Here is a 15,566-nt window from a genome sequence, read left to right as displayed (position 1 = left end):
ATATCTTCAACACCTCGCTGAGCCAGGCAGTCGTCCCCACATGTCGCAAATCCACAACCATCATACTGGTACCAAAAAAATCACCTGTGTCCTGTCTAAATGACTACCGTCCCATACTGCTGACTCCAATCATGATGAAGTGCTTTGAGAGGTTAGTCATGCACAACATGAAAACCAGCCTCCCCAACACACTCAATCTGCTCCAGTTTGCATACCGTCCAAACCGCTCTACAGACTATGCAATTTCCTTCACCCTCCACCTGGCTCTTACCCGCCTAGAAAATAAAGACTCCTATGTCAGAATGCTGTTCATTAACTTCAGTTCAGCATTCAACACAAAAATCCCACAACAGCTCATTAATAAACTAAACCTGCTGGGCCTTAACAATTCCCTCTGTAATTTGATCCTGGACTTTCTAACTTGAAGACCTCAGTCTGTGTCAGCCACAACACCTCGGGCACTACCACACTGAGCACAGGTGCCCCACAAGGCTGTGTGCTCAGCCCGCTGCTATTCACGCTGTTGACCCACGACTGCACTGCCAAGTTCAGCTCCAACCACATCATCTTATTTGCGGATGACACAATGGTGGTAGGTCTCATCAGCAACAGCGATGAAATGCACTACAGCTGGCTGAATGGTGTGGCACTAACAACCTGTCCCTCAATGTGGAGAAGACAAAGGAGGTTGTGATGGAGTCTGCAGCACTAAATTCCTGGGGGTGTACATCACAGAGGATCTCACCTGGACCACCAACACCATGTCACTCTCAAAGAAGGCACAACAGCGCTTACACTTTCTCCACTGGCTGAAAAGAGCAAGTCTCCCTCCACCCATCCTCACCACATTCTACAGAGGAACCATAGAGAGCGTGCTGACCAGCTGCATCACTGTCTGGTATGGGAACTGTAGTGCAGCAGCCAGCAGACAGTGAACACAGCTGCAAAGATAATAGGAGCCCCTCTCCCCTCCATCCCGGACATTTTCCTTACACAATGCTCCAGCAAAACCAACAGTATCATGAAGGACACCACCCATCCCTCCCACAGTCTATTCCAGCTCCTACCATCAGGAAGACGGTACCGGAGCATCAGAACCTGCTCCGCCAGACTGCTCAACAGCCTTTTCCCCAGGCTGTGCGAGCCCTGAACTCAAATTACCCCGCCCTCCTCTGAAACCACCACACAAACCCTCTACCTCCTGAAACATGGACCATCTCCCCTCCTACACGCCCCAAACACCCCCCAACCTGACCACATCACAGAAAAACTGTCTGAATTTTTTTTTTTTGCAAATCTACTCTATATGCACTAAACACTTTTTGCACTCACTGCTGTGTGTACATAATCCCACATAAGACTCAAATATGTGTTTACATGCTTGTGCACTACAAATCATCTTGCACTGTTCCCCAGACTGCTGCTTGACTTACGATGTTTCTCTTTGCACATGTACATTATTATGTGAAGCATTCGTATAGTCTATATTTTTATTTTATTTTTCAGTATATGTATAGGAAAACATTTATATATAGTATATTCATATTCAAAATCTGTCAGTAGGTTAGTTGTGTATAGGTACAGTGTTTATGTGTAGCATCTGTATAGTTTGTATTTTGTTTCTTTAGTTTATGTATAGGTAGACATTTATATATAGTATTTAAAGTCAAAATCTGTCAGTAGGTTAGTTGTGTATAGGTATAGTATTATGTGAAGCATTTGTATAGTCTGTATTTTTTAGCTTATGTATAGGTAAACTTTTATATATAGTATATTTATAGTCAAAATCTGACAGTAGGTTAGTTGTATATAGGTTTTACTGTTTTACTTCATTGTTGTATGTCTTTATTTATGCAGCATGTGGTCCTGTGAGGCACGACATTTTGTTCCACTGTATGTCCACACATCCGGAATGACAATAAAGCTCAACTTGAACTTGAACTTGATGATAGCTGGACAGCACAGGCTTTGAGGCAGGCTGGAGAGACACCATCTGGGCCTTTGGCTTTCCTTATCTTCTGCTTCCTGAAGACTTTGCATACATCCTCTTCACAATTCTGTGAAGGCTTTGCTTATTACACACAGAGACGCGCAGCAGCACACAAACATTCTTTAAATATGAAACAATAAAAGATTAAAATGTAAAAAATTATAATTGTGTAGGCTACATGAATATAAAAATGCCTAGATGTCATAATGGATAGTCATCGCATGCATCAGAATTAGGCTACCTATTTGCATGTGCACGAGCAGCTCCGTTTCATCTCGGAGATGCCTTCTGTCTTTGCACTTGCCAATTCCAACATGTAAATAGGAAATCCGCCATGGCATGAGCCAACTGCCTCTTAAAGGGAATGGGAGATGACACTCTGATTGGTTTATTGCACGTTACACCCAAAACTAGGGTGACCAAACGTGCCATTTTCCCAGGGCACATCCTGGCCAGGATTTCTATATTGCCTAAAATATCTAGGTTTTGTCTTTGTTTGCGCTGCGCAGTCCAATTGTTGTATGACAATGTGGGTTTTTGTTAAATGTGAGCCAAAATCATCACAATTAAAAGAACCAAAGACTTTAATTTATTTAATACATGAATTTCACAACTTGCGTTGAATTACTGAAATAAATGAACTTTTCCATGACATTCTAATTTACTGAGATGCATGTATATATGTTTTTATATATTTATTTATTTATATATTTTTGTGTATATACGTATATATATATATATATATATATATTATTTATTTGCTTTACTATTGAGCTTTAATTTTGGCAGAAAAAGCTGTGAGACCTAAAACCGTCTCTTTTCTTTACAATAGTATTATAAACACTTCTTGTTACAAAGTTGGGAAGATAGCTGTCATGTATTTTCAAATGCATGTTAATTTTGGACACTGGCTGAGATGCTAAAGGTTTCCCAAATAGCCACGAGGGGGCGCCGCTAGCTCATGCAGTGCTGTTAGAAGCAATCCATGCATTAAATAAACGTTTTTTAAAAGAAAGATTAGCAATATTCAAATTATATTACTTATACAGAAACCACAGTATTGGTATGGAACAGTGGTGTAATGTAACAAAGTAATAATACTTTGTTACAGTACTTAAGTATTTTTGGGAGTATCTGTACTTGTTTATTTCTGCCAACTTTTACTTTTACTCCACTATATTTCCTGATTAAAATGTATACTTTTACTCCAATACATTTCTCTGAAGCATATTTGTTACTTACTACAATATAGTCAGAAGTCAGAAAAACACGGACTGCAGGAAGATGGGTTTGACGAATCAGTGGTCTGGCGTTTGCAAGTTGGACTCCTGCTCATGTGCAAACAAGTGTGCACACAACCGCGGATGATTCATTTCCCACTAAAGTCGAGTCTGGGGTGTGCGATACAGCATCGTCTGCGATAATATGGTAAGTTTTGTTTTGATGTGCGATCTGACATTATAAAGTATATCACCAAATCACATAGAGTGCACGCACGTGATATATTAATCTATTAAAACTCTAAATTCCAGGCATTCTAAATTGTAGACGGCAAAAATACTTTTGTATGCTTGTTTTTATTTGTATAATTTAATATAGTTAACTTAATGTATATCACACAAAGAGTACCATTTTTTTTCTGCAGGTATCAGCATGAACACATCAAAATCATTTTATACATGTTCAGTAAAGCAATAAGTGACTTACACTTTACACATTTTAATAATATTGCTTGTTTTTGCTCAAGTTTGCCAACAAAAATGGTTCCAAACAAGGATCACAGCACTGCCTCTGAGCAATGGACGGTGTTTACTTATTGAATGAATCAGCTTTTTGAACAAATCAGTTGAATATGATTCAGTGATTCACACATTAACACAATCAAATGCTTTGTTTCTGAATGAAACAGGCATTTGAATGAGTCTGTTAAATCTCAATGACTCACTCATTAACAGTCACTTGCTGCCACCTACTGGCGGTCTTAATTTCACATGTCTACTATTATTTCACATTTTTCTTATGCATCTGTAAGATTTGTAATGTACCCCTCTGAGATACATTAAACTGTGTAAATACATCTAAATGCTAATTTCAGATGCAGATTCCAGAAATTATTTCTTATGTTGGAATGAAAGACACTAAGTACCAGATGAAGTGCTTCTTATTCTTACCCAAAAATACAGAATGGAAGAAAAGTGCTACAACTGCACACAACCTTGCTACTCTACTATTTTTATTTTTTATTTTTTTATAGGGCCTATATTTATTTGCTTCTTTTCCATTTTGTATTTACTTGTACTTTTACTTTCAATACTTAAGTATGTTTAAGATTTAAAAAAATACTTTTCGTACTTCAGTACAATAAATATCACATACTTTAAGACTTTCACTCAAGTAATATTCTAAACGGTGACTTCAACAAGTCAGTTTCTGGTAAGATATCTGTACTCTGACTTGAGTATGGCTTTCAGGTACTTTATACACCACTGGTATGGAAGTGTAGTGATACAAGTGAAAGGACACAGAGTAGAAAGAAATGAGATACACATGCTATGCCTGATCAATACAACAGGTATAAGACAATCAGTCCATGGACAACTCCAGGGGAAAACTTAGGCTGGTCCTTGGCAGGTTTCTTCACCGGAGTAGGGACTACCACTGCCTTGAACAAAATTAGTGGTTTAGCATGGCAGGTTTTGTCAATAGAAAATGACAGTGCTCTTGTGCTAGGGTTAATTACAGAGGAATTGAAGAAAATGAGGGAAGCAGTTATTCAAAATAGACTGGTGCTGGACATTTTGACCTTGGGGAAAAGGGGGGTTTCTAAAATGTTGGGAGTATCTTCATGTTTTTACATTCCAGATAATTCAGACAACATCACAATCATAATAACCCACATGAAGGAGTCCATCCCAGATCCAGAGAGAAACGACTCTTTGTTTAACTGGCACAAAAGTCTTTGGGGTGGATGGGTAACCTGGATATTCAACACTGCCATTCCTGTTGTTGTGTTGATGCTGATTTGTTGTATATCTCCCGAAGGAAAAAAAAAAAAAAAAAAACGCTATGAAGTCTCGAGATATGTTTTTTAAAAGTTGAACTTACATTAATTTTACATGGCTTTCTAAACATGAGGCTCTTTTGTGCAAGATGCGAGTGCAATGGTAATAGATGTCCCTATTGAACAATATGCAGTCTGTGTGAACAGCTTGGTTTCAGTTTTGACATAAAGATCTTGTCCGCATTGATATTCTCTTTTTCCACAATATTTTGAATGAACAACCAGCAGCGCCACATCTAGTGGGTATAACTGAATAGGTTAACAAAAACATTAAGAAGCAACAACACTTACACGTCATCACATTTTGTGCACCACTGATAAGCCAGCCTGACACACACCAAAAATTTAAATGCATTTTTTTTTTGCATTCGAATGTGGATTTTTGTTTTAAATTTAATGAATATTTGAAATCTGAATTTTTTTTTTTTTTTTTTTTTTTTTTTTTTTTTTTTTGACAGTCCTATCAGCCCTAGCAATAGGCCTTCTCCAGTTGTCTGGGTTCCTGAGGTTTCAGGGGTTTGTTCGGCAGTCTCTCAACCAGGCATCGTTGATAAACTCCATCCAAGAGACATCTGTAGTCATGCTCAATCAGGACGTGGCTTCCCACAATGCATTTCTCAAAGCAGCCCTTGCACAGTGACGAGGGTGTTGACAGATGCTCAAACGCCAGTTCCTCAAACGGGTCACTCTCGGTGGACGGCAGAGTCGTTCCTTGACATTCTGGAATCTTGTCTGGGACTTGAAGATGCTGATCTGTCCTTTCTTTCTTGAGTGTTAATTCAAGATGTTCTACATTAGTGACGGGGCTTATAGAGAGTTTTGGCCAAGAAGAACGTGATGCAGAGCTACTGCAGAGTGACAACGAAAAAGTCCTTCCACCTTTGGTGCAACCAACCTTTGGATCCTTGCTATCATGAGAGGGATCTGCAACGTCCTCCTCAGTTTCTATGCCACTTTGATACTGTCTTGAAACACGTTCCCATGAAGAGCCACTGCTGAAGGAACTTGAAGACGTTCTTGAGTTCTGGTTCTTCTGATTGTTCTCCACTGAGTTTTTGATGTTTCTGATGGGTTGTCCTCAACATCTTCAGTTGTGGCGAGCTCTTACATCAGTTAGCATTGACTAGGGTTTCCATTGTTGTTTCTAAAGGTATTAGGAACAGATGCATTAACAATACTTTGATTGCTCGGAATGACAATGTTTGATTAAGTCATCAACCAGCTCATAGGATGAAAGGCTGCTTTGTTCATCAACAGTGAGGCAACTTTGATCGACCAGAATTGAAGATGATCCACTACCAGATGAATTCTCCTTGGAGGAAAACGGACATGAATGATCTGCTTTCTTCATCTCCATTGTGAGAATTTCCGTGTCCATCTTGAGCCCTTTGAGTGATTTGAGCACGAACCACGACGAACGCCTTTCTTGACAAATATACTTGTGGTGCCTTCAGGCCCAAACTCTATTAAATGGTAGCTGTCCGGAATAAAAGATTATGGATTGGAATTATGAAACATTTCCAGCTTAAACAGCAACTTAATCAGCTGTATCTTCGCCATGATCTCGATGCTCAAAGTGGAATCTGCTCTAGTGCAGTAGTCAACAAATAAAGTCAGGCTTCCCGACAAGAGCTCATCACTGAGATGATTGTTTCAGATGGGCAGAGCGTAATAAGCCAATCTCAAAGGCCTCTTTAGCTAAAGTGAGGTATGTCCGCTGATCCTCCACATTTCATGTGTTTTCAATCCATGACATTTTTTTTGAGAAGCTATAGGATAGTAAACAAATGCCCTGAGCGACCTGCAAAAGAGCATCAGGAGGTAAAATGATAAATACATCTAGTGTTAATAACTGGAATACCCGGCCAATAAACTGACACTGGCTATGTTTACATGCACAACTTTTTTTTCCGTTGGACTGAATTCATTCCGATTGATGAATCTGAATGTAGTGTTTACATGAACGCTAAATAAAGTGATGGGGTTGATGTGCATGTTTGCTATTTGAGAGATAAAATTAGTTTGTAAATTTTTTCAATTATGGCATGAAAGTCGAAATTTTGAAATATTAAATCAAAACTATTTAAAAAGTAAAAGTCATGATTATGAGATTAAAAAATCAGAATTGTGAGACAGGAAGTCATAAAATATGACATTTATGATTTTATCTCATTTCAATCTTTTTTATTAGAATTATGATTTAGTGTCAAAATTTTGACTTTTTATATTATAATTTCACCTTCTTGTCAATTTTGAATTATCCTATGACATACTAAGTTGTAAGATTATGAAATAAACTGTGATATAGCTCCATAGCTTCACTAAAGCTTACAGATAATAATAAGGATACAAAATTTGAATTTTGTGAACCAACAACATTACAACAGCATCAAAACGCTGGATGCCAACACTTCAACTCCAGACATAGTTCTGGGCAAAAGGACTGAGAGACGGTGAGAGTGTGGAGTGTACAGTGAGTTCAGACCTTTTTATCAGGTTGTGGAAGAGCGTCAAAGCCTATCAGAGTTCAGCAGCCTCAAGCCACAGACCTAATAAACACAAACACACCGCATTATACATTTACAGACACACGTTAAACACTCCCATTATAGTGTGGACAGTGCTTTAAAAGCATTTGTTTTTTTACCATTCAGTGTGTGATATTACATTCAAACAATCCTTACCCATAATTCTACATGACTGTCTCCGTGCAAATATCTAATTTCATAGATTTTTCAGTATGTGTGTAAATGTATTTGACATGCATCATTAGCTTAACAAATTCATGAATATGCAAACATTAGTGTGTTTGTGTGTGTTTGCATTAGTTCCAGCAGTAAAAACTACATGGGTTAATAAAACATCATTCAATCTTCTAAACAGCATTACATCAACCCAGAGCTCATTTGTCACTGTCTGTTTTAAACTAAACAAATGAAGAGGAGAGTTCAGCAGGAAAAATCCTGTCAGCATTCACTCATCCTCATGCAAACTGGACAAAGAAGCTTCATGAAGCTATTGATAAATTATCTTTACAGAATCATAACATTAAAGAATAACAGTAGTAATCAATGTGACTTCTGCACTATATCATTTTGCTTGTAAAGCTCTTACATTCTTTTCATGTTCACTTATATTCAGATGTGACTAGATTATCTCATTTAACACACCTGATTCAGATCATCAGCTCAAAAATGACTCCATGAACTAAACTGAGTGTGTCAGAGAAGAGAGACGTACAGGGGAAGTCGTGGCCTAGTGGTTAGAGAGTTTGACTCCTAACCCTAAGGTTGTGGGTTTGAGTATCGGGCCGGCAATACCACGACTGAGGTGCCCTTGAGCAAGGCACCGAACCCCCAACTGCTCCCCGGGCGCCACAGCATAAATGGCTGCTCACTGCTCCGGGTGTCTGTTCACGATGTGTGTGTGTATTTACTGCTGTGTGTGCACTTTGGATGGGTTAAATGCAGAGCACGAATTCTGAGTATGGGTCACCATACTTGACTGTATGTCATGTCACTTTCTTTACTTTCTTTTCTTTAAAATATGCAGAGCAGGGTCCACATGAGCAGGATTAATAACTGCTGGTCTAGGAGTATTTTCATGTCTAATTATGTATTTTCACCTGCTTTTCCTCCAGATGTCCAGCAGGGCTTAGTGTCTCCAGACAGACCAACACTGGAACTGAGAGACTAGCATAAATAATAATAAAATGTATATAATTGTATAATTATTTGTATAATTAATTGTATAATTATAACAATTATAAATTATGTTGATGGTTAATAATAAATTAGGTTAATATTTTGAAAATTATTTATTATTATTATTATGTCACACATTTATTTTTACCACCCCAATATGGATGTTTTTTTTTTTTTTTTTTTTTTTAATCAAGAATCCGTGACTTGCTAATTCACTTTAACCTTTATTTGACAAAAGTACAAAGAAAAGATTTCCAATGTTTTCACTGACCCACTTAAATGGATTTTGTAAATATAATAAACTTTGATTTTGATGGCTGCAACACACTAGCACATTCACTCTTCGTCTACAAAACCATGCTGTTGTAGCACATGCAGGATGAGAACTGGCATCGTCTTGATCTAACAATCAAGGACTTCCCATGATAGATGACATCTGGACAGAATTATATGTCTCTGTACAATCCCAATATATGTTGGTGGCATCACAGCATAGAACTGATGTATAGCTTTCTCCCAGAGTAACAGAGATTCAAGTTGTGTTTCTTGATGCAGAGGCAGACTGTGGTAAATGACAGTAAGAACTCCTGAGCACATGTGGCTATATTTAACAATGCAGCATGACGGTATCTCATGCAATGCCATCTGAGGGGTCAAAGGTCAAGCATATTCACCTGAGGTTACCTGTCTTGCCCTACACAGACAGAGATTTATCTTGAGTCACTTAAACTTTTCACAATATTATGTAGGATAGTTGGTGAAAGACCTAAATTCTTTGCTGTATTTTGCATTGAGAAATGTGATTTTTGATTTGTTTGACACATTCCTATTAAATTTGGCAAAGACTAAGATGCTCCTTTTATAAACAATCATGATCCCCTCATCTATTACCAATTCACCTGTTTTTTGTTGACTGTTTAAAAACAGTTTATTCAGGTTATTCTGTAATCGTTTTACTTTTATTTTTCCTTTGTCCTAGCTTTTTTGGAGTGTGTTGCAGCAATCTTCATCAAAATGTGTATATATTTAATAACCCGATTCCAAAAAAGTTGGGACACTGTACAAATTGTGAATAAAAACAGAATGCAATGATGTGGAAGTTTCCAATTTCAATATTTTATTCAGAATACAACATTGATGACACAACAAATGTTTAAACTGAGAAAATGTATCATTTTAAGTGAAAAATATTTTGATTTTAAATTTCATGGCCTCAACACATCTCAAAAAGTTGGGACAAGGCCATGTTTACCACTGTGTGGCATCCCCTCTTCTTTTTATAACAGTCTGCAAACGTCTGGGGACTGAGGAGACAAGTTGCTCAAGTTTAGGAATCGGAATGTTGTCCCATTCTTGTCTAATACAGGCTTCTAGTTGCTCAAAGCCCCTTTCACACTGCGATTCCGGAAAATACACGGGTAATGTGTTCCGGCAATTGTTCCCGAGTCGCTAGATTTTGCACTTTCACACTGCCAGTGATTACCCGGAATATGTGTTTGCTTTCACACAGAAGGCGACCCGGCAATGTTCCGGCAATTTTCCGGGTCCGACGTGCAGTGTGAAAGGGGCTCAACTGTCTTAGGTCTTCTTTGTCGCATCTTCCTCTTTATGATGTGGCAAATGTTTTTTATGGGTGAAAGATCTGGACTGCAGGCTGGCCATTTCAGTACCCGGATCCTTCTTCTACACAGTCATGATGTTGTAATTGATGCAGTATGTGGTCTGGCATTGTCATGCTGGAAAATGCAAGGTCTTCCCTGAAAGAGACGACGTCTGGATGGGAGCATATGCTGTTCTAGAACTTGGATATACCTTTCAGCATTGATGATGCCTTTCCAGATGTTTCTGAGCCCATGTTGTGATTTCCATTACAGTAGCATTCCTGTATGTGATGCAGTGCCATCTAAGAGCCTGAAGATCACGGGTATCCAGTATGGTTTTCCGGCCTTGACCCTTACGCACAGAGATTGTTCCAGATTCTCTGAATCTTTGGATGATATTATGCACTGTAGATGATGATAACTTCAAACTCTTTGCAGTTTTTCTCTGAGAAACTCCTTTCTGATATTGCTCCACTATATTTCGCTGCAGCATTGGGGGAATAGGTGATCCTCTGCCCATCTTGACTTCTGAGAGACACTGCCACTCCGAGAGGCTCTTTTTATACCCAATCATGTTGCCAATTGACCTAATAAGTTGCAAAGTGGTCCTCCAGCTGTTCCTTATATGTACATTTAACTTTTCCGGCCTCTTATTGCTATCTGCCCCAACTTTTTTGGAGTTTGTAGCTCTCATGAAATCCAAAATGAGCCAATATTTGTCTCACTTTCAACATTTGATATGTTATCTATATTCTATTGTGAATAAAACATAAGTTTATGAGATTTGTAAATTATTCCATTTCTTTTTTACTCACAATTTGTACAGTGTCCCAACTTTTTTGGAATCTTTAAGCTCATCAGTGAAAACATTGCAAATATTTTCTTTGTACTTTTGTCAATTAACTAAAAGTTAAAGCAAATTGCCTATACACTAGATATTACAAAGAGATTGTACCTAAGGAAGATTTTAAGAAGGTTTTTTTTTTTTTTTTTTTTTTTTTTTTATATACTGAATGAATTAATACAATGTATATATAATCTTCAATTAATTTATTTGTACCCGATCAACATGTCTTACATTTATTATTACTTAATGAAGAGACTGAAAACGAAAAAATAATTTGTGTCACAGAACAATGAAATAATAAGAAAGTACATTTTCATGTCAAGTCTGATGCTACAGAGGACAAGCCGTCTGGAGAACAGATGGATGGAAATTAATGAGCACAGTTTCATGTAGAAAAAAACATCAGTCGTAGTGGAGTAGTTTTTTTGTTGTTGTTGTTTGTGTGTTTTTTGACATTATACAGAAGTAGACTTTTAAACTATTATTTTCACAGACAACAAATATTAAAATCAGAATAGGTCATAAATCAAGGTCATAAATCTTGGTGTAATCTTTGATGACCAGCTGACCTTCAAAGAACACATTGCAAAGACTGCTTGATCTTGCAGGTTTGCATTGCACAACATCAGAACGATCAGGCCCTTTCTAACAAATCAACTTTGTGTCCAGGCCCTTGTCATTTCTAGGCTGGACTACTGCAATGCTCTTCTGACTGGAGTTCCATCAAGCACAATCAAACCTCTACAAATGATTCAGAATGCAGCGGCACGACTGGTCTTCAACGAGCCCAAAAGAGCCCATGTTACACCTCTCTTTATCTCCTTGCACTGGCTGACTGTTGCGGCTTGCATCAAGTTCAAGACACTGATGCTTGCATATAGAACAGCCTCAGGCTCAGCACCCGCCTACTTCCACTCACTCTTTTGACTCTACATTCCCTCCAGAAGTCTGAGATCCTCTAGTGAGTGACGCCTCTTGGTATCATCACTCATGTTCTTAGTATTAATTTAGTGAATGTTTTAGTTGACTTTTTCTGTTTGGTGTAATTGTCTTGTTTATACTATCTGGAATGCGGAATCCCTGACAGTTTTCAAGCGACAGCTGAAAACATATCTCTTTTGACGCTACTTGACTTTGTCCTAAATTAAAAAAAAAAAAGTCTTTCTCTTCATTTATTCCTTCTCTTTCTAGCTTGTACTTATTTGAACAATGCCTGAAACTTGGTATTTCGAGCACTTCCTGTGTCTGTTTGCCTTTTTGAGAAGTATCGCTTTATCTATTCCCCAGTTGTAAGCCGCTTTAGATAAAAGCATCTGCAAAATTACTAAATGTGAATGTAAATATTAAAATGCATTGAGGAGAAAAGACATTCTGTAAAAATCCTTCCATTAAAGCAGTCACACTTAATTTTTCTTCTTTTGTCAGTTAGCCACCAGAACATTTATTTTTACTACTTTCTTGCAAACTTTGGTAATAAAACAGCTGCCAAATATTACAAAATGTACTTGAAAATCACGTGTAATAAACAAAACACTCACAAACAGTCACATCATCAGCGTTAATTTGAACAGACAGAATATCTACACACATTTCAATTTATTTCTTTGGAACCATTGATTTGATTATTAATATTCATGTTGATAATTTAACAGATGCATTCATAGACATTTTGAACTCTATTGGGGTTAGACAACACGTGTCAGGACCTACTCACTGTCGAAATCATACTCTAGATTTAATACTGTCACATGGAATTGATATTATATAATAGTGCTCCTGTAGCTCAAGTGGTAGCGCATTGTGTAGCAAGGTTGGGGGTTCGATTCCCCGGGAATTCATGATAGGTAAAAATTGATAGCCTGAATGCACTGTAAGTCGCTTTGGATAAAAGCATCTGCTAAATGCATAAATTTAATTTTAAATTTAATATTGATGATGTTGAAACTACACAGCCAAGTGATGATATCTCAGATCATTATCCAGTCTTGTGCAAACTTCACATAGCTAAAACTGTAAATTCTACTCCTTGTTATAAGTATGGAACAACTATCACTTCTACCACAAAAGACTGCTTTGTAAGTAATCTTCCTGATTTATCTCAATTCCTCAACATGTCCAATAGCTCAGAACAACTTGATGATGTAACAGAAACTATGGACTCTCTCTTTTCTAGCACTTTAGGTACGGCTGCTACTTTACGCTTAAAGAAGATTAAGGAAAACAGTTCAATAAATTTGTGACATAAGTTTTATAGTTGTGAAAAAACACTTTTGTGCTCTATCATTATGTTCTCTGATGCTGTTTGAATAAAGAGACTCATATTGCAGCAAATTCAGAATGTAAATCAGTCTCAGTGTCTTATGTACAGTACTGACAAAAGATTTTGCATAACATAATGAATAAAGAGTTGAGTAGATAGTAAAAGACAAGTCAGTTGAGAGAAGACACTTGATTACTTCAGTCGCTCCAGAGCAGGTAAATTGGGGTTTGTTGCTTTTCTATGGCTGAAAAAAATAAAAATAAATAAATAATAATAATAATAATAAATAATAATAATAATAAAATCACCTACCTCAAATTTAAAGCTTATTATACCTAAATAAATATAATTAAACTGGATGTACAAGTAAGTTCAACTTCATTTATATAAAAGAAAAAGTCAAATCTAATATAACTTACAAAAATAAAGTTGAAATTGGTTAAAATTTGATGAGTTAAACCAATGAAAAAACACATCATTATTTACAGTCTGAGGGGTTTTAAGGGCTTTATGTCAAAGGGTGGTTTTTGCATTCATTGATTCTTTCTGCAAGAACATGTTTTGCAGCCATGTCTGCTTGCTCATCTCCATTAAATCCCCTTGATTATAAAGAAAACTATTTCCTTTGCAATATTAGAAACCTAACCAGCATGTCATATTCTTGTCATTTCTTTCTTTCAGTGAACAAACCTGTGAAGACAAGATGATACAGAACAAGATTCAACTAATTTTTTTTCTCGGTGAGTGTTAGTGAAAGGAACTGATGTCAGATCAGAGGTTTAGAGCAGCTTAACACTGTTGATTTTCCTGCAGCAGGAATCCTGTCCAAGGCTTCATGTGACCTGGATCGAATCGTCCTGATCAAAGAGCCAAAGACATGGATAAAAGCAAAATCCTACTGCAGAGAGAAATACATGGATCTGGCGACGGTTCAGAGCGATGAAGACAGAGCCAAACTAAAGGAGGCAGCAGATGCGGTGAACTTTAAATCTGTGGCCTGGATCGGCTTCTACAGAGACACCTGGCGTTGGTCGTATCAAAACATGTCAGTCAGCTATGAGATGTGGGATTCTTCAGATCCGAACATGCTTGACACAGAAGAGGCCTGTGTGGTTCTGGTTGAACAAACCAGCAGATGGAGGGACAGAGACTGTACTAACAAATACGGCTTCATTTGCCAAACTGGTAAGAAATTATACAATACTCATAGATCTCTTTGATTTGAGTTACAAAAAAAAAATTAAAAATACTCACAGATCTTATACACACTAAAAAAACAAAACAAAAAAAAACTTAGTATTTCTGTCTTGTTTTCCAGTACAAATATCTAAACATTCTTAAATCAAGATACATTTACTTGAGAAACAAAATGACTTAAGATATCTTAAGATATAAGAAAAGTCTCTGTTTTATTTTAAGCAAATACCCACTTAAATTTGATGAAGATATTGATAAAGCTCTTATCTTAAATCATTTTTGGATCTCCAATAATGTATCTTGATGCAAGGATGATTAGACATTTGTCCCGGAAAACAAGACAAAATAATGAGGAAGTTTTACAGGAATGTAACCTGACCTCAATGCATTCTTAAATCATGTTTTCCAGAAAAAAAGAATCCTTATAGCAGGATGCGATCAATATCATAGATGACAAATAAGCAGCCTCAAAAGATAACTGGATTAAAAACAGTTTTATTAAAGACACTGCATGAAACTCTGCAGTAACAAATGTGTTGTGTGTCTTCAGCATAAACATATAAACAACATAAACATCACTTCTCAGTGCTCCATACTGATCTGATGTGATTAAAACTGTATTATTGAATTACTTTTTTTTTTTATATAGTGAGTTTAGTTAGTAAATAGTAAGTAACACACAGACATCTACTGCTTTGTATTTACAATCCACACTTAAATCACAGAACTATTTATTTATTTTTATTTTATGTTCATCAGTGTCAATCATCACAGTTTTGGATTCAATCCATCATTTAAATAACGCTGTAGATCCTGAAAATATGAAATGTGCGGATAGCAGCACGTTAAATGTATGTTGCATTCAAAAACTGAGCAAAGAGCTCTGCCTTTATAAAATCACCTTTT

At 37.0% G+C, this 15,566-nt stretch overlaps 1 protein-coding gene across 1 annotated transcript; it reads left to right on the top strand.

Moving 5' to 3' along the window:
• Window positions 1-14,166: 14,166 nt before the first annotated feature.
• LOC122140926 (C-type lectin BfL-2-like) lies at window positions 14,167-15,215 on the top strand. The gene is made up of 3 exons (XM_042746391.1): window positions 14,167-14,203; window positions 14,277-14,648; window positions 15,211-15,215. Exons 1-3 carry the CDS (start codon window positions 14,167-14,169, stop codon window positions 15,213-15,215), a joined length of 414 nt encoding a protein of 137 aa, XP_042602325.1.
• The last annotated feature ends 351 nt before the right edge of the window (window positions 15,216-15,566 follow it).

This window comes from Cyprinus carpio, chromosome A4 (assembly GCF_018340385.1).
Source record: "Cyprinus carpio isolate SPL01 chromosome A4, ASM1834038v1, whole genome shotgun sequence".
NCBI lineage: Eukaryota > Metazoa > Chordata > Actinopteri > Cypriniformes > Cyprinidae > Cyprinus > Cyprinus carpio.
The sequence above is the reverse complement of the archived record's forward strand: the minus strand, read 5'-3'. Positions and strand labels throughout refer to the sequence as shown.

What these genes read in the sequence shown, in the direction of transcription:
- LOC122140926 (XM_042746391.1), top strand. Translation starts at nt 14,167, where the DNA reads ATGATACAGAACAAGATTCAACTAATTTTTTTTCTCG. An exon ending in TCAACTAATTTTTTTTCTCG is followed by an intron (nt 14,204 to 14,276) that starts GTGAGTGTTAGT and finishes ATTTTCCTGCAG; the next exon opens with CAGGAATCCTGTCCAAGGCT.